This window comes from Suncus etruscus, chromosome 6, assembly GCF_024139225.1.
Source record: "Suncus etruscus isolate mSunEtr1 chromosome 6, mSunEtr1.pri.cur, whole genome shotgun sequence".
NCBI classification, from domain to species: domain Eukaryota; kingdom Metazoa; phylum Chordata; class Mammalia; order Eulipotyphla; family Soricidae; genus Suncus; species Suncus etruscus.
The window spans coordinates 107,599,699-107,616,272 of NC_064853.1; the positions used below are offsets into that span (position 1 = coordinate 107,599,699).

The 16,574-nt window shown below is 35.1% G+C and overlaps 1 protein-coding gene across 1 annotated transcript in view; it reads left to right on the plus strand.

Moving 5' to 3' along the window:
• The window catches only part of ATP13A5 (ATPase 13A5), a 140,534-nt gene extending 128,209 nt beyond the window's left edge, over positions 1-12,325 (plus strand). The window contains exons 28-30 of the mRNA XM_049775922.1: positions 7,477-7,565; positions 9,847-9,927; positions 12,065-12,325. Of these exons, the coding sequence (XP_049631879.1) occupies positions 7,477-7,565; positions 9,847-9,927; positions 12,065-12,325 (431 nt within the window). The remainder of the gene's footprint in view (positions 1-7,476; positions 7,566-9,846; positions 9,928-12,064) is intronic.
• The last annotated feature ends 4,249 nt before the right edge of the window (positions 12,326-16,574 follow it).

Consider the following 16,574-nt stretch of genomic DNA (forward strand, 5'->3'; position numbering starts at 1 on the left):
TACTGGTAAAAGTCTTTGTCTATATTGAGGAAAGTCCTTTCAATTGATTTGCATCCTTGCATCTTTGGGATGAATCCTACTTGTTCATTGTGTAGGAACTTTTTGATGAATTGTTGGATTTTATTTGCTAGTATTTTATTGAAGATTTTGCATATTTGTTTACCAAGAATATTGTGTGCAATTCTCTCTCTCTCTCTCTCTCTCTCTCTCTCTCTCTCTCTCTCTCTCTCTCTCTGATGTGTCTGTCTGCTTTTGGGATCAGGCTAATGTTAGCTTCAGAAAAACTGTTAGGAAGTATTTCTCTTTCCTTAATTTTCTTGAAGAGCTTGAAAATAATTATCAGAAGGTCCTCTTTGAAGGTCTGAAAGAATTCACTAGTGAATCCATCTGGGCTCAGAGATTCAAAGATTTGAATATAATTTTAGTTTTCTTTCTTGTATCAGGTCTGTTCAGAAACTCCAAATCTTCTTGGTTCAATATTGGAAATTTATGGGAATCCAAGAATTTATTTATTTTTCTAGGTTCCCTCATTTTGTTGCATAAAGAATCTCAAAGTAATCTCTGATTATCCTTTGAATTTTTGTCGTATTTTCTGTGACATCCTGCCTTTCATTTCTGATTCAGTTTATTAAATTTCTCTTTTTCACTGTGAATCTTGCCAATGGTTTATCAATCTTGTTTATTTTTTTTCAAAGACTCAACTCCTGCTTTCCCACCACCAGGGAGGTATCCAGAGTTGATGTGAAAGATAATTGATATAATTATCCAAGATAATTTATTATCTGTGGCTGTGTCAGCTTTGACTTTATCTGGCTTCTGTGTAATAGGCAGACATAGCATCCCTTTGTTGTTGGGAGCTTTGCTTATGAAGCAGTAACCAGGCCAGTGCCCATGCTCCACTCTGCTCTGTGTTCACTTTGGAGTTTGGTATCATTTTCTATAAAGAACTTTCTGAATTTTCTATTAATCATTTCTATTAATCATTGAATTATAAGTGTTCTGAAATATAGTTACTATTTACCAAAATATAATCACTATTATATAATTATAATATAAAATATAATTACTATTTACAAAAAAGTAGTGTTCCTTCTTTTTCTCCTATAACTAAAATACTTATTTTCTTAGTTTCCTGAATCTTCAGGAAATTTTTGAATACAATTTCGTAGTAAACAGTGTTTCTCTCTAGAGGTAAGGATATTGGAAAATAGAATTTTGAAGACTAGCTAAAATAATCTTATAAAAATAGAATGTTTCCTACTCTCCAGAAATCAAAATATAAAGAATGAGAGATATACATCATTAAATGTCTTTCCATAATTTACTGATATTATTATTACTTATTCTCCTTTTTCTTTCTTTTGATTCTGTTATATAAATACATTTCAAATTAAAACTTTATTATTGACCCTATTTACTAATTATGGATGATAAACTGAAATTTGTAATTTTTCAGTAGCTTTCACCTGAAGAATTTGGGTATATAATTTCTTTTAGGTTTTTGTATTGAACTTGAAAATTCTTTGTCATCCTTATTAATATATAAGAATAATTACTCTTTTTTTTTTTTTGGTTTTTGGGTCACACCCAGCAGCGCTCAGGGGTTACTCCTGGCTCTATGCTCAGAAATCGCTCCTGGCAGGCACGGGGGGCCATATGGGACGCCGGGATTTGAACCACGGACCTTCTGCATGAAAGGCAAACGCCTTACCTCCATGCTATCTCTCCGGCCCCAAGAATAATTACTCTTTTATAGTTTGATTAAGATCCCAGTAGTAAAATAATTTGGTTTCCAAGTTTTCTTTGAAATAAAGTATTCTTTTTAGAACTGATTAGATTATTTTTGTTCTTATTTCTTAAGATAAGTTTTTTGTTCAGATAATTTAATTTCATTGACACTATCAAATTTTAGCATAGTCTTTTGTGTGGTATCTTATTTCTGGTGACTTCTCAAGTACTTTTATTATTTACAATCTTAATAATCGCTATATGTGCTATATTTTACTTATCTTTACCAGAAGTATATCTATACATTTATATTTAAGTTTCTTTACTTTAAAGTTTTTATTTAAAAAAATCAACTCTGAAGTCATTATGCAAAAGACTGGAGCAAAAGCTTTGCATGCTTAAGTCCTTGATACAATTTCTATAATTACATGATTTCTGAAGCACCAAAAAGAATAATCCTCAGAACATCCAGTTGGAAATAGCCATGATGCCACCATGATAGTTCACAAACAAACATAGATTCAATAATTCATAAAGCTTTTTATATTCTAATACATCACTTCCTTTATTTTTATTTTTTATGGAAAGAGTATTATTAACAAAATATTTTGAAAACATTTTATTTAATGTTTATAATTTTGTGCATAAAACATTCCAGTACTCAGCACCATACCCTCTGCAAGTGTTGTGTGATTGCTTCCCTTGACCATTGTACCATTGTGCCTGTGGTAAGCTTCCTATTGAAGACCAATTCACTTTCTGTTGCCCTTGGCATTTGTTATTCCCCAATATGCGTCTTTATAACCTGTATATGAAAGAGATCAGCACGATATTCTTCAGATCTATTCAGATAGCAGTTAATTGCATTATTTAATTTTTTGAAAGCTGAATAGTATTCAATTATGTGTATCTGCCATAGTTTTACGTCTACTCATCTGTTTTTGGACATGGTTGTTTCCAGATTTTGGCTATTATAAATACTACTTATAACGGACGTAACAGCCTTTATTTTTAGTGTGTTTAAATGTATTTAATTTTCACCCACTCATATTCAAAATAGTGATCTTTAATTTTTAAGTGATAAGGAATTTTATTTCACTTGCCTACTACTATTTTTCTGTTTTTCACATATATTTTATTTCATCTTTTATTCTAGGTTTCAGATTTTTGTTCTTAATTTGTTTATTGGGAAAGAATTTCAATTTAAATTTGATGAATATTTTATAGATTTGTTATGATCAGATAATTTATCCTGTAAATTTTCTGCTTTGAGGAATATACTAGTGTTTTGTATATCAATAACACCTAAAGTATAATGCATAATTAACTATGTCAGTTATAAATATTAGTAAAAATCATATTTATAAATTTGAAATATCTCACTCCCTCTTTAATCCAGTACTAGAAATACTTTTTACACATTCTCTCTGTTCTCATCCTCCCTTGCTTTACTTTGTATAGCTGATTTGTTGATGATTTTTATAGCATCTATGTTTTTTCTTTAATTTTTCATTTCTCTAAACTTTCTTCTGAGTTCTAATAATTTTTTATTTTGATAAAGTGGTAATTAATGCCCTGGGCTCTTTCATAGAACAAATATTATTGTGTGGTTTGTGTTCTCTAATAGTTTTATATTCATAAAGATATTTTGCAAGGAGAATATCTGGTGTTCACTAGCACTTTAATTTGAGTAGTAATGGCACATTTTTGTCTCTATATCCTTCATTTACTTGAACTAAACTGCTATGCTTTTCAGATCTGAGGACAGTAATAAAAACTCCAGGTACTGGAGAACATTATCAAATGTTCTTCAGTATGAAAGTTAGAAACTTTTCTTCCCAGAAAGTGGAATTCTTTTTTTTATTTATAATATCTTTATTTAAGCATCTTGATTACAAATATGATTGTGGTTAGGTTTCAGTCATGTAAAGAACACCCTCCTTCACCAGTGCAACATTCCCACCACCCATGTCCCAAATCTCCCTCCATCCCACCCCACCCCCACCTGTACTCTAGACAGGCTTTCCAGTTCCCTCATTCATTCACATGATTATGGTAGTTCTCTGTGTAGTTATTACTACAGCTGCATTCACCACTGTTTGTGGTGAGCTTCATGAAGTGAGCTGGTGTTCCAGCCCTCATTCATTCACATGGTTATGGTAGTTCTCAGTGTAGTTATTTCTCTAACTGCACTCTTTGTGGTGAGCTTTATGAAGTGAGCTGGAAGTTCCAGCGCTCTTCTCACTGTCTCAGGATTGTTGCAAAAATGACTTTTATTTTTCTTAACACCCATAGATGAGTGAGTCTATTCTGCGTCTCTCTCTCTCCCTCTGACTTATTTCACTCAGCATGATAGATTCCATGTACATATATGTATAGGAAAATTTCATGACTTCATCTCTCCTGACGGCTGCATAATATTCCGTTGTGTATATGTACCACAGTTTCTTTTTTTGTTTGTTTGTTTGTTTGTTTGTTTTTTGGTCACACCCGGCGGTGCTCAGGGGTTACTCCTGGCTGTCTGCTCAGAAATAGCTCCTGGCAGGCACAGGGGACCATATGGGACACCGGGATTCGAACCAATCACCTTTGGTCTGAATCGGCTGCTTGCAAGGCGAATGCTGCTGTGCTATCTCTCCGGGCCCGTACCACAGTTTCTTTAGCCATTCATATGTTGAAGGGCATCTTGGTTGGTTCCAGAGCCTGGCTATTGTGAATAGTGCTGCAATAAATATAGGTGTGAGGAAGGGGTTTTTGTATTGTATTCTTGTGTTCTTAGGGCATATCCCTAGGAGTGGAATGGGAGCTCAATTTCCAGTTTTTGGAGGAATCTCCATATCGCCTTCCATAGAGGTTGGACTAGAAGGCATTCCCACCAGCAGTGGATAAGAGTTCCTTTCTCTCCACATCCCCGCCAGCACTGATTGTTCTCATTCTTTGTGATGTGTGCCAATCTCTGTGGTGTGAGGTGGTACCTCATAGTTGTTTTGATTTGCATCTCCCTGATGATTAGTGATGAGGAGCATTTTTTCATGTGCCTTTTGGCCATTTGTATTTCTTTTTTATCGAAGTGTCTGTTCATTTCTTCATTTTTTTATGGAATTAGATGATTTTTTCTTGTAAAGTTCTGTCAGTGCCCTGTATATTTTGGAGATTAGCCCCTTATCTGATGGGGATTGGGTGAATAGTTTCTCCCACTCAGTGGGTGACTCTTGTATCCTGGGCACTATTTCTTTTGAGGTGCAGAAGCTTCTCAGCTTAATGTATTCCTATCTGTTGATCTCTGCTTCCACTTGTTTGGAAAGTGCAGTTTCCTCCCTGAAGATGCCTTTAGTCTCAATGGTCATGGAGTGTTTTACCTACATGTTGTTCTATATACCTCATGTTATCAGGTCTGATATAGAAAGTTGAATTCTTAAAGCTAAACATAATAAAAATTCTCCACACCTATCTATAGAGGTTCTATTATCATTGGCTAGTTCAAATTACTTTATTTTGGGAGAGGTAAAGGTAGCTTTACAGTCCTCCAGAAAAGCCTATCTTTGCTTTTATTTTTTTCACATTCAGTACTATCCCTTGCTCTGCACTCAGGAATTGCTTTTGACAGTGTGCAAAGGTGTATTAGGGATTCTGGGGATCAAACCTGGGTCTGCTTTATGCAAAGCAAATATTCTACCCACTGTACTATGGTTCTAGGCCTGGGTCTGTATGTTCTTGTAGGAGGTGCAGCACTGAGCTCCATACCTAATGTGAGGTGGGGATAAATATGGTGTGTGTGTGTGTGTGTGTGTGTGTGTGTGTGTGTGTGTGTGTGTCTGAGGGTGATAAATTCTGATAGCTTCAAAAGTAGACTCTAATGTATAGAAGCATTTGCGGTTTCTGGTTAGCATGGATCTACAAATAATTGGGGGTGAGGACCAGACAGTACAATTGGCTGAGCACATGCTAGAATACATACAGTAGAGCTTAGTTACTGTAGGAGATCACTGGCTCTGCATGGACCCTAATAATTGCCAGGAGTAATCCCTGATCACTGATCCTATAGTAATCTCTGAGCACTGCGAGCTATAGCTTGTAAGCAAAATCATAAAAAAAAAACCTGAAACCCAGTAGACCATAAACAGTAAAATAAATTAAGTAAGCTGAGTGTAGTAGAAAACTTTATTTATTTATTTATTTTTGGTTTTTGGGTAGCACCCGGCAGTGCTTAGGGGTTACTCCTGGCTATCTGCTCAGAAATAGCTCCTGGCAGGCACAGGAAACCATATGGGACACCGGGATTCAAACAAACCACCTTAGGTCCTGGGTCGACTGCTTGCAAGGAAAACACCGCTGTGCTATCTCTCTGGCCCCAGAAAGCTTTATTTTTATATTAAAATAGATAAGTGGATACATTTAAAAATACAAATGTATAAATGAAGTGTTTATGGTTTCTGGTCTACATCCAGTTGTAGTCAGGGCTTATTCTTGACTTTTCATTCAGGGAATACTCTTGACAGGATTTGGGGGACCATGGGGTACTGGTATAAACCCCAATGGGTCAAATATAAGGCAAGTACCTCCTGTACTATCTCTCCAGTCCCTAAATGCTATTAGTGTCTTCCACAGGTACTGATTCTCTCAAAAAGTATTTTAGGCACCATCTGTAAAGTCTTAAGAGCTCGTCTGGGCAAGGAGTGGTGGGTTGAGGGGAAAAGAATCATGATGTTGGCAGAGTATACCTTGGGAAGCTTAATTTCCCATTTTCAGCACTTTGATAGGTTGAGAAGATAGAACATAGAACATGTGATATGAGTTGTCAGTCTCAATTTAGGTCCCAAACAAGCAGGCTCAAAACTACATTTAAATAAGGTTGCCGTGATTTTATACACATATAAAGCTTATTCAAAGCACAGTGTTAGCTGTACCATTCCAACTCAAACTTCAGAAGGGTAGATTCAGGAGTCCTTAAGAGAATTGATCTCTTGAAGGAGATTCTTAAAGAAGCACTCGGAGGGAGGAGAAAGGAAATGGGGACACTGGTGGCAGATAAGTTACAATGGTAAAAGGATGGTGTACATTCTATGAGGGAAACCCAACTATAAGCATTTCTGTAACCACAATGCTTAAATAAAGAAATTGTTTAAATGAAAAAAAGCCATATAGATTAAAAGGAAAACAAAGTGTTGCCAAGGAAAGAAGATCAGCTCACAGGGTATTTTGTGAACTAGGACACAGAAGATGGACAATAATGGGCCTCTGTGGAAGTAGCAGATTTATAGTTAAACTTTCTTATAGAGTTTAAGAAAGAGCCATCGAAACCAATACAGAAAAGTTTTGTTGGAACCATTTTGTGGAAGCCCTTGTATATCAATGTGATGCTCTTGAACATTATTTTTTGGCAACAAAGAACGAACTGCTATTATGAGGAATGCTTATTTCCCTATGTAGCACTCTAATTGCCCAGGGACAGATCATCAAAGTCATTGTTGACTATAGCACCATCTTTGCTTCCCAGAACTTTTAAAATGGCTCCCTATTATACACTTTAATAGCAACTCTTACTGCCAACTTTTCAAGGAAATATTCTGAGACATCATCTCTGTTGTATCAGTATTAGAACATATTTTAAAACATATGAGTATATATCAAAAACATCTGAAGATGTAGTCAGTATTTGCCCAACAGAGATAATTGATTCTGCGGTATGTGCCAAATTATATGAAACATTCTTTTAGTGTCTAAAAATAATGTTTGATGTTTCTTTAGATATATTCTCATTTCTGCTGCTCTCTGCCTTGGGCATCACAATTTTCATTATGTTTTCTGATTTCCAAGCTATATACCATGGAATGGAGGTAAGTGGTATTTATTTGCACCTCCAACATAACTCATATGTGCAATAGGACTATATTTACATTATGCTTGGTATTTTATTCTTCCATTGTATATTAATACAATTAATGTAACTCATTAATATCAAATTTTAGTTTTAAAAACATATAAAGAAGATTGTGTATGGTCACATATGGTCCCTAGAACATAGCGTAAAATGAGTAGTAGCCCTGAGCATCACTGGGTGTGGACCCAAAAGAAAGCATAAATTTAAAAAAAAATGTATTGGTTTAGATTAGTGGTTTACAATACTATTAATAATAGTTTCTCATGAACATAATTTCAACACCCCATACATCACCTGTGTATCCACCTTTTTCTCTCAAAGATCCTAGGTCCACCTTTCAAATCAGCATCCAAACTTATTGTGTCAATCATTCCTCCCATTATGTTCCTTTGGACCTTTGTTTCTACGTTGATGTATATCTTTAAGTCCCATGTATGAGCAAGATCATTCTGTATCTGACCCTTTCCTGACTGTCTCCACTCAGTATAACTTCTAGTTCCACCCAGTTGTAATGAGTAAAGAAAAGTGGTTTCACAGTCAAATTATGTCTCACCTTTGAAATTGACTTTAAGAAATGCTCTTTCAGAGACATCATTTGATTCAGGGCATACTGGGGTTTTCTTTAAACTTATTAAGAGGTTATGAAAAACATTCTTGGATATAAGATTGTGAGGAAAAGACATAGCTACTGTAGACTTCTGATCTCCAAGTGAAAATTTGAGAGTGAAAATGAGTTTGCACAAATAAAATGATGGTATGGTCAGCAGAATTTATCCAGCTGAAAAAGGACAGAACTGACTTTGTTAAAATTAGATAGGAATGAATGTGACCAGAGATGGCCAAGTCTTTTTTCTGGGTTACACAAAGGTATGTAGAGTGTCTTGGGAAAATATTGAGACTTCCTTCCTAGACAGTATACATGGAAATGGGCTTAGAATGAGAGGGCTAAAGAGAATGAAGAAGGAAGGGATTGATATATCAGCCAATGACATTTGGAAATTATGCTGATAACACCAAAGAATCATCAAATATATCTAATCAAATTTTCTGCAGTGCATTTTAAATAATCAGATGGTGTCAAGAAGGCTGTATAAGAGAGCCAAGTGGCTAGATAGAGAAATGCAGTAAGGAAGTGAAACTCTGACCTTTTAGCATTTATGAAACTTTATGAAGTTACATATATGGCACTAGGGCCACATAGCAATAAGATGAAGTCATTGTTCTCAAGTCATTCAGAAGCTAAAAGAAAAAGCCAACACATAGACACCAATTTTAAATAAGTGTGACTAATGACTTCTAGGCCAATGGAAGTATCCAAGAAATAAACCAGATTCCGATGACAGCATTAGTGGGGAAGAGCTAATTTTTTTGTTCTGATCTCCAGCCATATCTTTTAGCCTTCCTCATAAAGCATTTGTTTCGTATGTTGTAGTTTACAACTCTGAGAGACTGACTTCACTTGAGGATGTCAAAGTGCTATAACCCTTATCAGAATAGGAATAAAAATTAAACACGAGTGCTTGGGTACTTGTTGGAGGGACTCAAGATAACTCAGGCACTAAAATATCATTCCCTCTCAAACCTTTGAAGTCAGAAATTGGGATATGTCATTATTTTTTTCAGCTGAATCTACCATGAGAAACTGTATTTCTTGGGCTTATGTAATATTAAATTTGCTGATCAATACTGTGATTTTGAAAAATAATAAAGGATTTTGTGACCATTATATTTGGTACTTGAGATAATTTCTTCAGAAAAAAATTCACTCAGTTCCAATCAAAATAAATTTGAACATCTCTTCTAACGCTTTATCTAAATATTTTATTGAAAGACTATATTTTAAGTAGATTTTGTCTTGGGAGAATTAAAAATAATTATATTAGTAGAGGATTGATTTGATTTGAATTCCTTCTCTTTGCTTGAAAAGATGAGAAAAAATTACATAGGCTCCAAAGTGTCCTGTTTCATGTTTAGGACTGCCACACTTATTCTGTCAATAGGCAGCAGGGGGAGCTAAAGTTGAGACAAAGTTCATATTGGTTTCAATTGGCTCAGCCATTCATTTATTAACTTTGAGTCCTTGGGCAACATATTGACTTACTCTTCTGTAGAGAATGTAATGATTGCTAGGTTCAGACAGTTGGTACAAATCTATATGTTAGGCAGGATAGTTTATATATGGTTTTACTCAAAGTGGAAGGTGTGCAAAATATAACTGGTATTTCTCTTTTTAACAGTTTATCCCAACCATAACATCATGGAGAGTTTCCGTTCTGATGGCAGCCCTAACCCAATTCTGTGTTGCCTTCTTTGTAGAGGTAAAGTAGTTTTCATGTGTCTGTTACTACTATTGGGGAAATATGCACATATAGTTTCTCATTCTTAATGGATCTTAGTTTTGAGAACTATCACCTTTGCACTCTCCCCCCCCCCCCCACACACCAGTATGGCTGTTCATAAGAGTTTGTAAAAACTGAGTATTTGAAGAAAATTTTTGAAGAAAAACTTTTGGCAAATAATTCAAAGTTATTTGAAACCAGCATAGAAATGCTACCAGTATGGGCCAGCGCAATAGAGGATAGGGTACTTCCCTATATGTAGCTGACTTGAGTTCAATCTCTGGTACTACATATGGTCCTACAATGTGGTACTCAGAACCAGGTATGCTTTGAGCACTGTTTGGAGCCCCCAACCACTTCCCCCAAAAAATGTGAACAATATACAGAAATATAGTATAAAAGTTAAGGTGCTGGTCTGGTATACAGCTGTGACCGTGACCCTGGTTCAAATCCTGAAACTGCATAGAGTTCTCAAATACTGACAGGCAAATTCCCTGAACTTAAAATAAGACAAACAACAAACAGAGAAACAAGACAACAAGAGACAGAAAAGCAAAAAATTCACCAGAAATCCTTCCAGTACACAAACATAAAAGTAAAACAGTGGGCCGGAGAGATAGTACAGCGGTGTTTGCCTTGCAGGCAGCGGACCCAGGACCTAAGGTGGTTGGTTCGAATCCCAGCATCACATATGGTCCCCCGAGGCTGCAAGGAGCTATTTCTGAGCAGATAACCAGGAGTAACCCCTGAGCGACCGGCGTGGCCCAAAAACAAAACATAACAAAACAAAGAAAAGTAAAACACTAAGTTAATTAATTTTTTCTCACATGAGGGCATTGAATTGCACTGTTCAGATATTCTCAGAAGTCTAGTGGAGACTAGACCAGTTGACCTTCCAACCCTAAAATTCAATGAAGCCATTTAGAGTAAAGAACTATCTTCAAGAGAGATTCCTTAATTAAAAGAGAAGGGAAACCATTGCTCATTCTAGTAAATTCTTACCTTGACAGTCTTCCTTTCTACAGAATTTCTCTCCTACTCAATATTATTAAGTGATTTTACTTACTCAGTAAAAATCTCAAATACTATTTTAAGGGAAAGGTTAAAGAAAAAAATAATTCAGGTACCATAAGTGACTTGGAAAACAGGATTATTCTGTGTATATATGTATAATATGTATATCTCAGTTTTTTGTTTTGTTTTGTTTTGTTTTGCTTTGCTTTTGTTTTGGGGCCTTACCTGGTGATGCTCAGGGGTTACTCCTGCTATGCGCTCAAAAGTCGCTCCTGGTTTAGGGTGATTTTTTATTATTTTTTGTTTTTTGTTTTTGGGCCACACCCAGTGATAATCATGGGCAACTCCTGGCTTTGTGCTCAGAAATTGCTCCTGGCTTGGGGGACCATATGGAACATTATGGGATCTCACCAGGGCCCATCCTAGGCTAGCATGGGCAAGGCAGACACTTTACCATTTGCACTACCACTCTGGCCCCACTTGGGTGATTTTTCACACATTCAATGTGTGCAAAATTTTTCATTATTTTTTTCCTGACATCTCATTGGAAGCAGTTTTTCTAACCAAATATTCACCAAATTTTTATTTGACACCTTCTATGTGGCAGGTAAACATGACCTATTTTTTTTATTTTGAGTACATCATTTTGTTATTATTTGTTATTTCAGTCTGACACTAAAACAAGTCTAAGTTAATTTACCAGCTTCAAATTTTGTTTTATTTACTTTTCTGAGGGGTCTACACCCAGCAGTGGCCAGGGCTTATTTCTGGCTCTGCACTCAAGGATCAGTGCAGGAGGTACAAGGCAATAGTCCTGCTCATTATACTATCACTCCAGCCCCGCCAGTCAGGATTTTAACCAGATCAGTGGGAAAGAAAGGCTGTAAATTTTCATCAGACTTCTATGAACCCACATACTCTCACTTGTCAATAGATTCAGAGAACTGCTATACTTCATGGGTACTGCAAAGAGATTAGACAGTGTCACAAAAACAACCAGAACACCCCAGAAGGAGACTTGAGGGAACAGGGTTAGAGGTGAGCAGAATAGATATGGAAGAAGTAGTTTACATTTTGATCACATTTCCGATTGATTTTCCAGGATGCCATCCTTCAAAATCGAGAACTCTGGTTATTGATCAAGAAAAAATTTGGATTCTATTCTAAAAGTCAGTATAGAACCTGGCAAAAGAAGCTGGCAGAAGACTCAACCTGGCCTCCCACAAAGGGAACAGATTATTCAGGAGATGGCAAAAATGGATTCTACATCAACATGGGCTATGAAAGCTCTGAAAATATTCCAAAAGAAAAGCTTGAATCGGAAGGCCAAACCATAGAACAGCATTTTTGGACCAGATTGTAATCAGAATTGGCATACATACTTTAATGGCATCTGGTTATTTTTCCCCAGAACAAAAACACTTGGGAGAAGTGATGTCTCCCCTTATCTCATTTCTCTCTATAAGAGAAGTCACAACAGATTTCTCATTTCTCAATGTATTGTGCCCGGCAATAAATGCCTTAGGTATGTTTATTTATGTGTAATATTCTATTAATGAGAGAAAAATATACTTTGTTTTTATTCTCTTATTCTAGCTATATTATTCACTTTGCGTAGAAATATCTTGATTCATATGCACAACCCTTAATGGAAGTTGAAGTATGAACATTAATAAAAGAAGCATTTGATCTTCAAAACTTTCACCAATATATTTTTATATTCAGTTGTGGAAATAAATGAATTTGGGGAGAATATCTTCTTTAAATAATAGTTATACTTTTTCTAATCTAAATTTACTTGTAAAGAATATTTTTTATAAATTCTACTTTTAGGATCACACAATTCTTTCTGTCTTATTTTGTTTTAATATAAAAATTGGTATTTAACTCCATAAAACTAATCCTAACCATAATCTGTAAAGATGTAGAGAAAGAATGGTTTCACATAACTTGTCTTGGGCATAACAAATATCTAAAAGCAAATGCCACCAAAGTTGGCATCTCCCAAAGCATATTGTGTTGAATCAAAACAATATGAGCTCGAGGGCCCAGAGCAGATTACAAAAGTGATTAAATCACTGTTAAAAATGTATGCTTCAATTTAAAAAAAACATGGAACCTTTATTTATTTTTTATTATCAACAGACATAAAGTTCAATTTATAACTGAAAATTGATTTAAATTAAACATTACTTAATTTAAAAATTATCCTAGTGAAATGTGAAACACAAATTCATTATTGTGTTTATACCTTTAGCAGGACAGTTATTAGCAGGTTACTTAACCAACCTAACATTCCATTTTATGTTTTAAACAAATCTATATTTGTATTTATTTATTTTTTTGGCCACACTCAGAGGCACTCAGGGGTTACTCCTGACTCTGCACTCAGGAATCACTCCTAGTAGGCTCTTGGGACCATACAAGATGCTGGGAATTGTATCCAGGTCCATCTGATGTCAGCTACATTCAAGGCAAACATCCTACCAAAGTGCTATTACTCGGGCCCCGACATATATATTTTTAGATGCACATTATATTCACAAGAATTGGTACCACATTTGTAACTATATTACACACACTATTGCCTATAACACATGATTAACTTTACTATAACCTTGAGAGGACATTACTATTAGTGAACTTTCCTTATAATAAAATGATCTATTTTCTAGCCAAATAGATCCTTTATCAATCACATGCAATTTAGTAACTCATTGGTAACTTATTGATAACCTTTTCTCATTCCACAAGCATCAATTAAATAACGGATACTATGGACTAAGGTGACCACTAATATCCTTTCAAATCTAAAATATATAGAACTTGAAAAATATTTTCTACATTTCATTGCTTTAAATATTATCATTTGTTACAGAGGCCAGCAGCATGAATGCAAACAATGCAAAGGTTAAAAATGTAAATCTTGCTTTTGCTTTTTAACCTCTTGTTGGCTATATCGCTCTTAAGAGTGATAATTTCTAATATGTATTAATGTAGTGATTAGAAAATAAGTAAATGTTTAATTTGATTAAAAAAGTTATCTTAATAGGGAGGAAATGATAGATGAGCTTTCCTGATTTATATTTAGCAATCTGACCTTTAGAATAGACTCAATTTATACATCATGACATTTAGATAACACACGTTTTTAAAAATCTTGATTCAAGACATGTAAAACATATACCCCACTTCAAATTTGTTTATCTCAAAAAAAGAAATAACTCATTATTATCTAGTGACATAAATTATTTTTTATGTGTTTTCTTCTAGGGCAATAGGACATAATATAGTGGCAATCTGCTCTTTAATTTAGATTTGTGTGTCTGTCTGTATGTGTACACCCAGATAAAGACTTAACTCATAATATAAGTAATATAATATACATATATGCAAATATACACATGTATGTATGTTTATATGCTCAAAAAGGATTTAAGATTCTTGGATAAAAGGTAAATAAAAGCACAATAAATATGTTACAGATCAAATGATCACTCACCCCCACAAAAGATTAAACATCTCAGCCAGTCATTAATTGTGACTATTTTAATTAAAATGTTTCTATAAAAGTTTTTATTAAACTTATTTAGAAAGATATGAGAGGATGAAAGACATAAGAGTGTGTTCAGGAAAGGACACAGGTTTCTCCAGATTGGAAATAGACAAAGAAACATAAGAGACAAACAAGAGAAATATGTATTCAAGGGAGAACATGGACTTGAAGAGAAAGCCAACTAGCCATTTTTGTTTGGTTTTGGTTTTTGGGTCAAACCCAGCAATGTTAGGGGTTACTCTTGGCTTTGTGCTCAGAAATTACTCCTGGCAGACTCGGGGCACCATATGGGATGAGAAGAATGCCGCATGGGATGAGAAGAATGCCGCATGCAAGGTAAATGCCTTATCACTGTGCTATTGCTCCAGTCTCCAAATGACCATTTTTAATGAGAAAATATATGATTGACTTTGTGAGCTTTCCTCTAAGGATCAATACTACTGTACACTTGACAACACGTTGTATGTGACAAACAAATCCAAGCACGTCTTTGAGAAGACAGCAATTATAGGACTGTCTTCTTGAAAGAAATGACCTGGTCTTGTAGGTCATTTTATAACTCATTTTCATTTCATTGCAAAACTTTATTTTTCAACATAGTGGAACATGACCATAATGGGATTTTTCCACCCACTTTTATTTAGGTACCATTATTAAAAAGAACTTGTTGATAGTAGTATTTCAAACATACAAGAAGTACCTCCTTCACTTCTGGGGCAGAAGTGAATGTAAACCAGATAAGGAAACGTATTTGCAAACTACTGACCAGGGTCTGAACCCAGCCACTCCATGTAGTACCTGAGCTGTTTAGGAGTGATTCTGAAGCACAGAGCCAGTAGTAAACTCAGAACACCACTAGATATGCCCCTACCACCACCAAAAAAATAAGACTAGACTACTCTTTCCAAAGTTAAGTATACCTCTGGAAAAGTTAGCGCTTTGGTGTATGCTGCTCTTGCTCCAATTTGACACTGTTAGGAAAGTGATCACTTTTAGTGAAAACTATTTAGAGTTTCACAATAAAAGAAACAGAGAACTGGACTCCACAAAAATGAGGATGGTAATTATGAAGCATGACAGCTTGTTAAAAACACACAGTAACCTTAATAATGGATGAAAATAGATTAGGAATAAAAATTCTTAGAGCAGGTGCCTTAACAGAGGGAATAACTTACTCAAGGATCTAGAAGAAAGACAAGTAGGGCCTTTGACTGGCCCTAATTTCAGTACAGGACGTGGCTGCATTTATTAATATTTTTGACTTCTTTTTTAAGTGTTTGGGCCACACTTCTTGTGCTCAGAGCTTATTCCTGAGCATTTAAGAATCTGTACTCAAGAATCACTCCTGGGTAGCTTGGGGGATTTTATGGCATGATAGAATAGTATTCAGATTGACTGCACGCAAGACAAACGCCCTTGCCCCAACAGTCATCATTCTTAGCCTTCAATTAGAGTTTTTTTATGGTTTGGCCCTATATATTATGGTCTACGTTAATAGGTTTAGAATTTCGATTGACTTTACTTTTTAGTAAATTGTGCTATCATGTTCCAAGTTCTCTTACTCTATGATCCTCATTATTTACTTTACTTGAGCCCTTTTTTAATGTTATATTTGTGATATTGCAGGAAGGACCCCATCTGGTAGGCAGTATGGCTTGTGAAGTCATTTTATAATGTTATCTATTTCTAGAATACAGACTTTCCCCCACATGCTACCCATAAGAACTACACAGAAAAGGTATTTTAAAAGAAATATCTCTCCCTCCAATATTCACTCAATAAAATGGAAGAATATAATCATGATCATGACACTCCTTGATCTAAAGTCATAACAAAAAGTAACACAAATGGTTGTTTTCTAAACCTGACATTCTAAATCTACATTTATGGCTACTATAGGTTGAACCTCTTACTAAAATTAAAAGGATCAAGGACTCTAAACACCAAACATCAAAGTAAAAGTAGTTAGTATTCTAGTAGTAAAATTACCATGAAAGGGGGTTTTCTAAGCTGGTGGGTTCTTGACAACTATATGAAAAAATTACAAACAAGTATC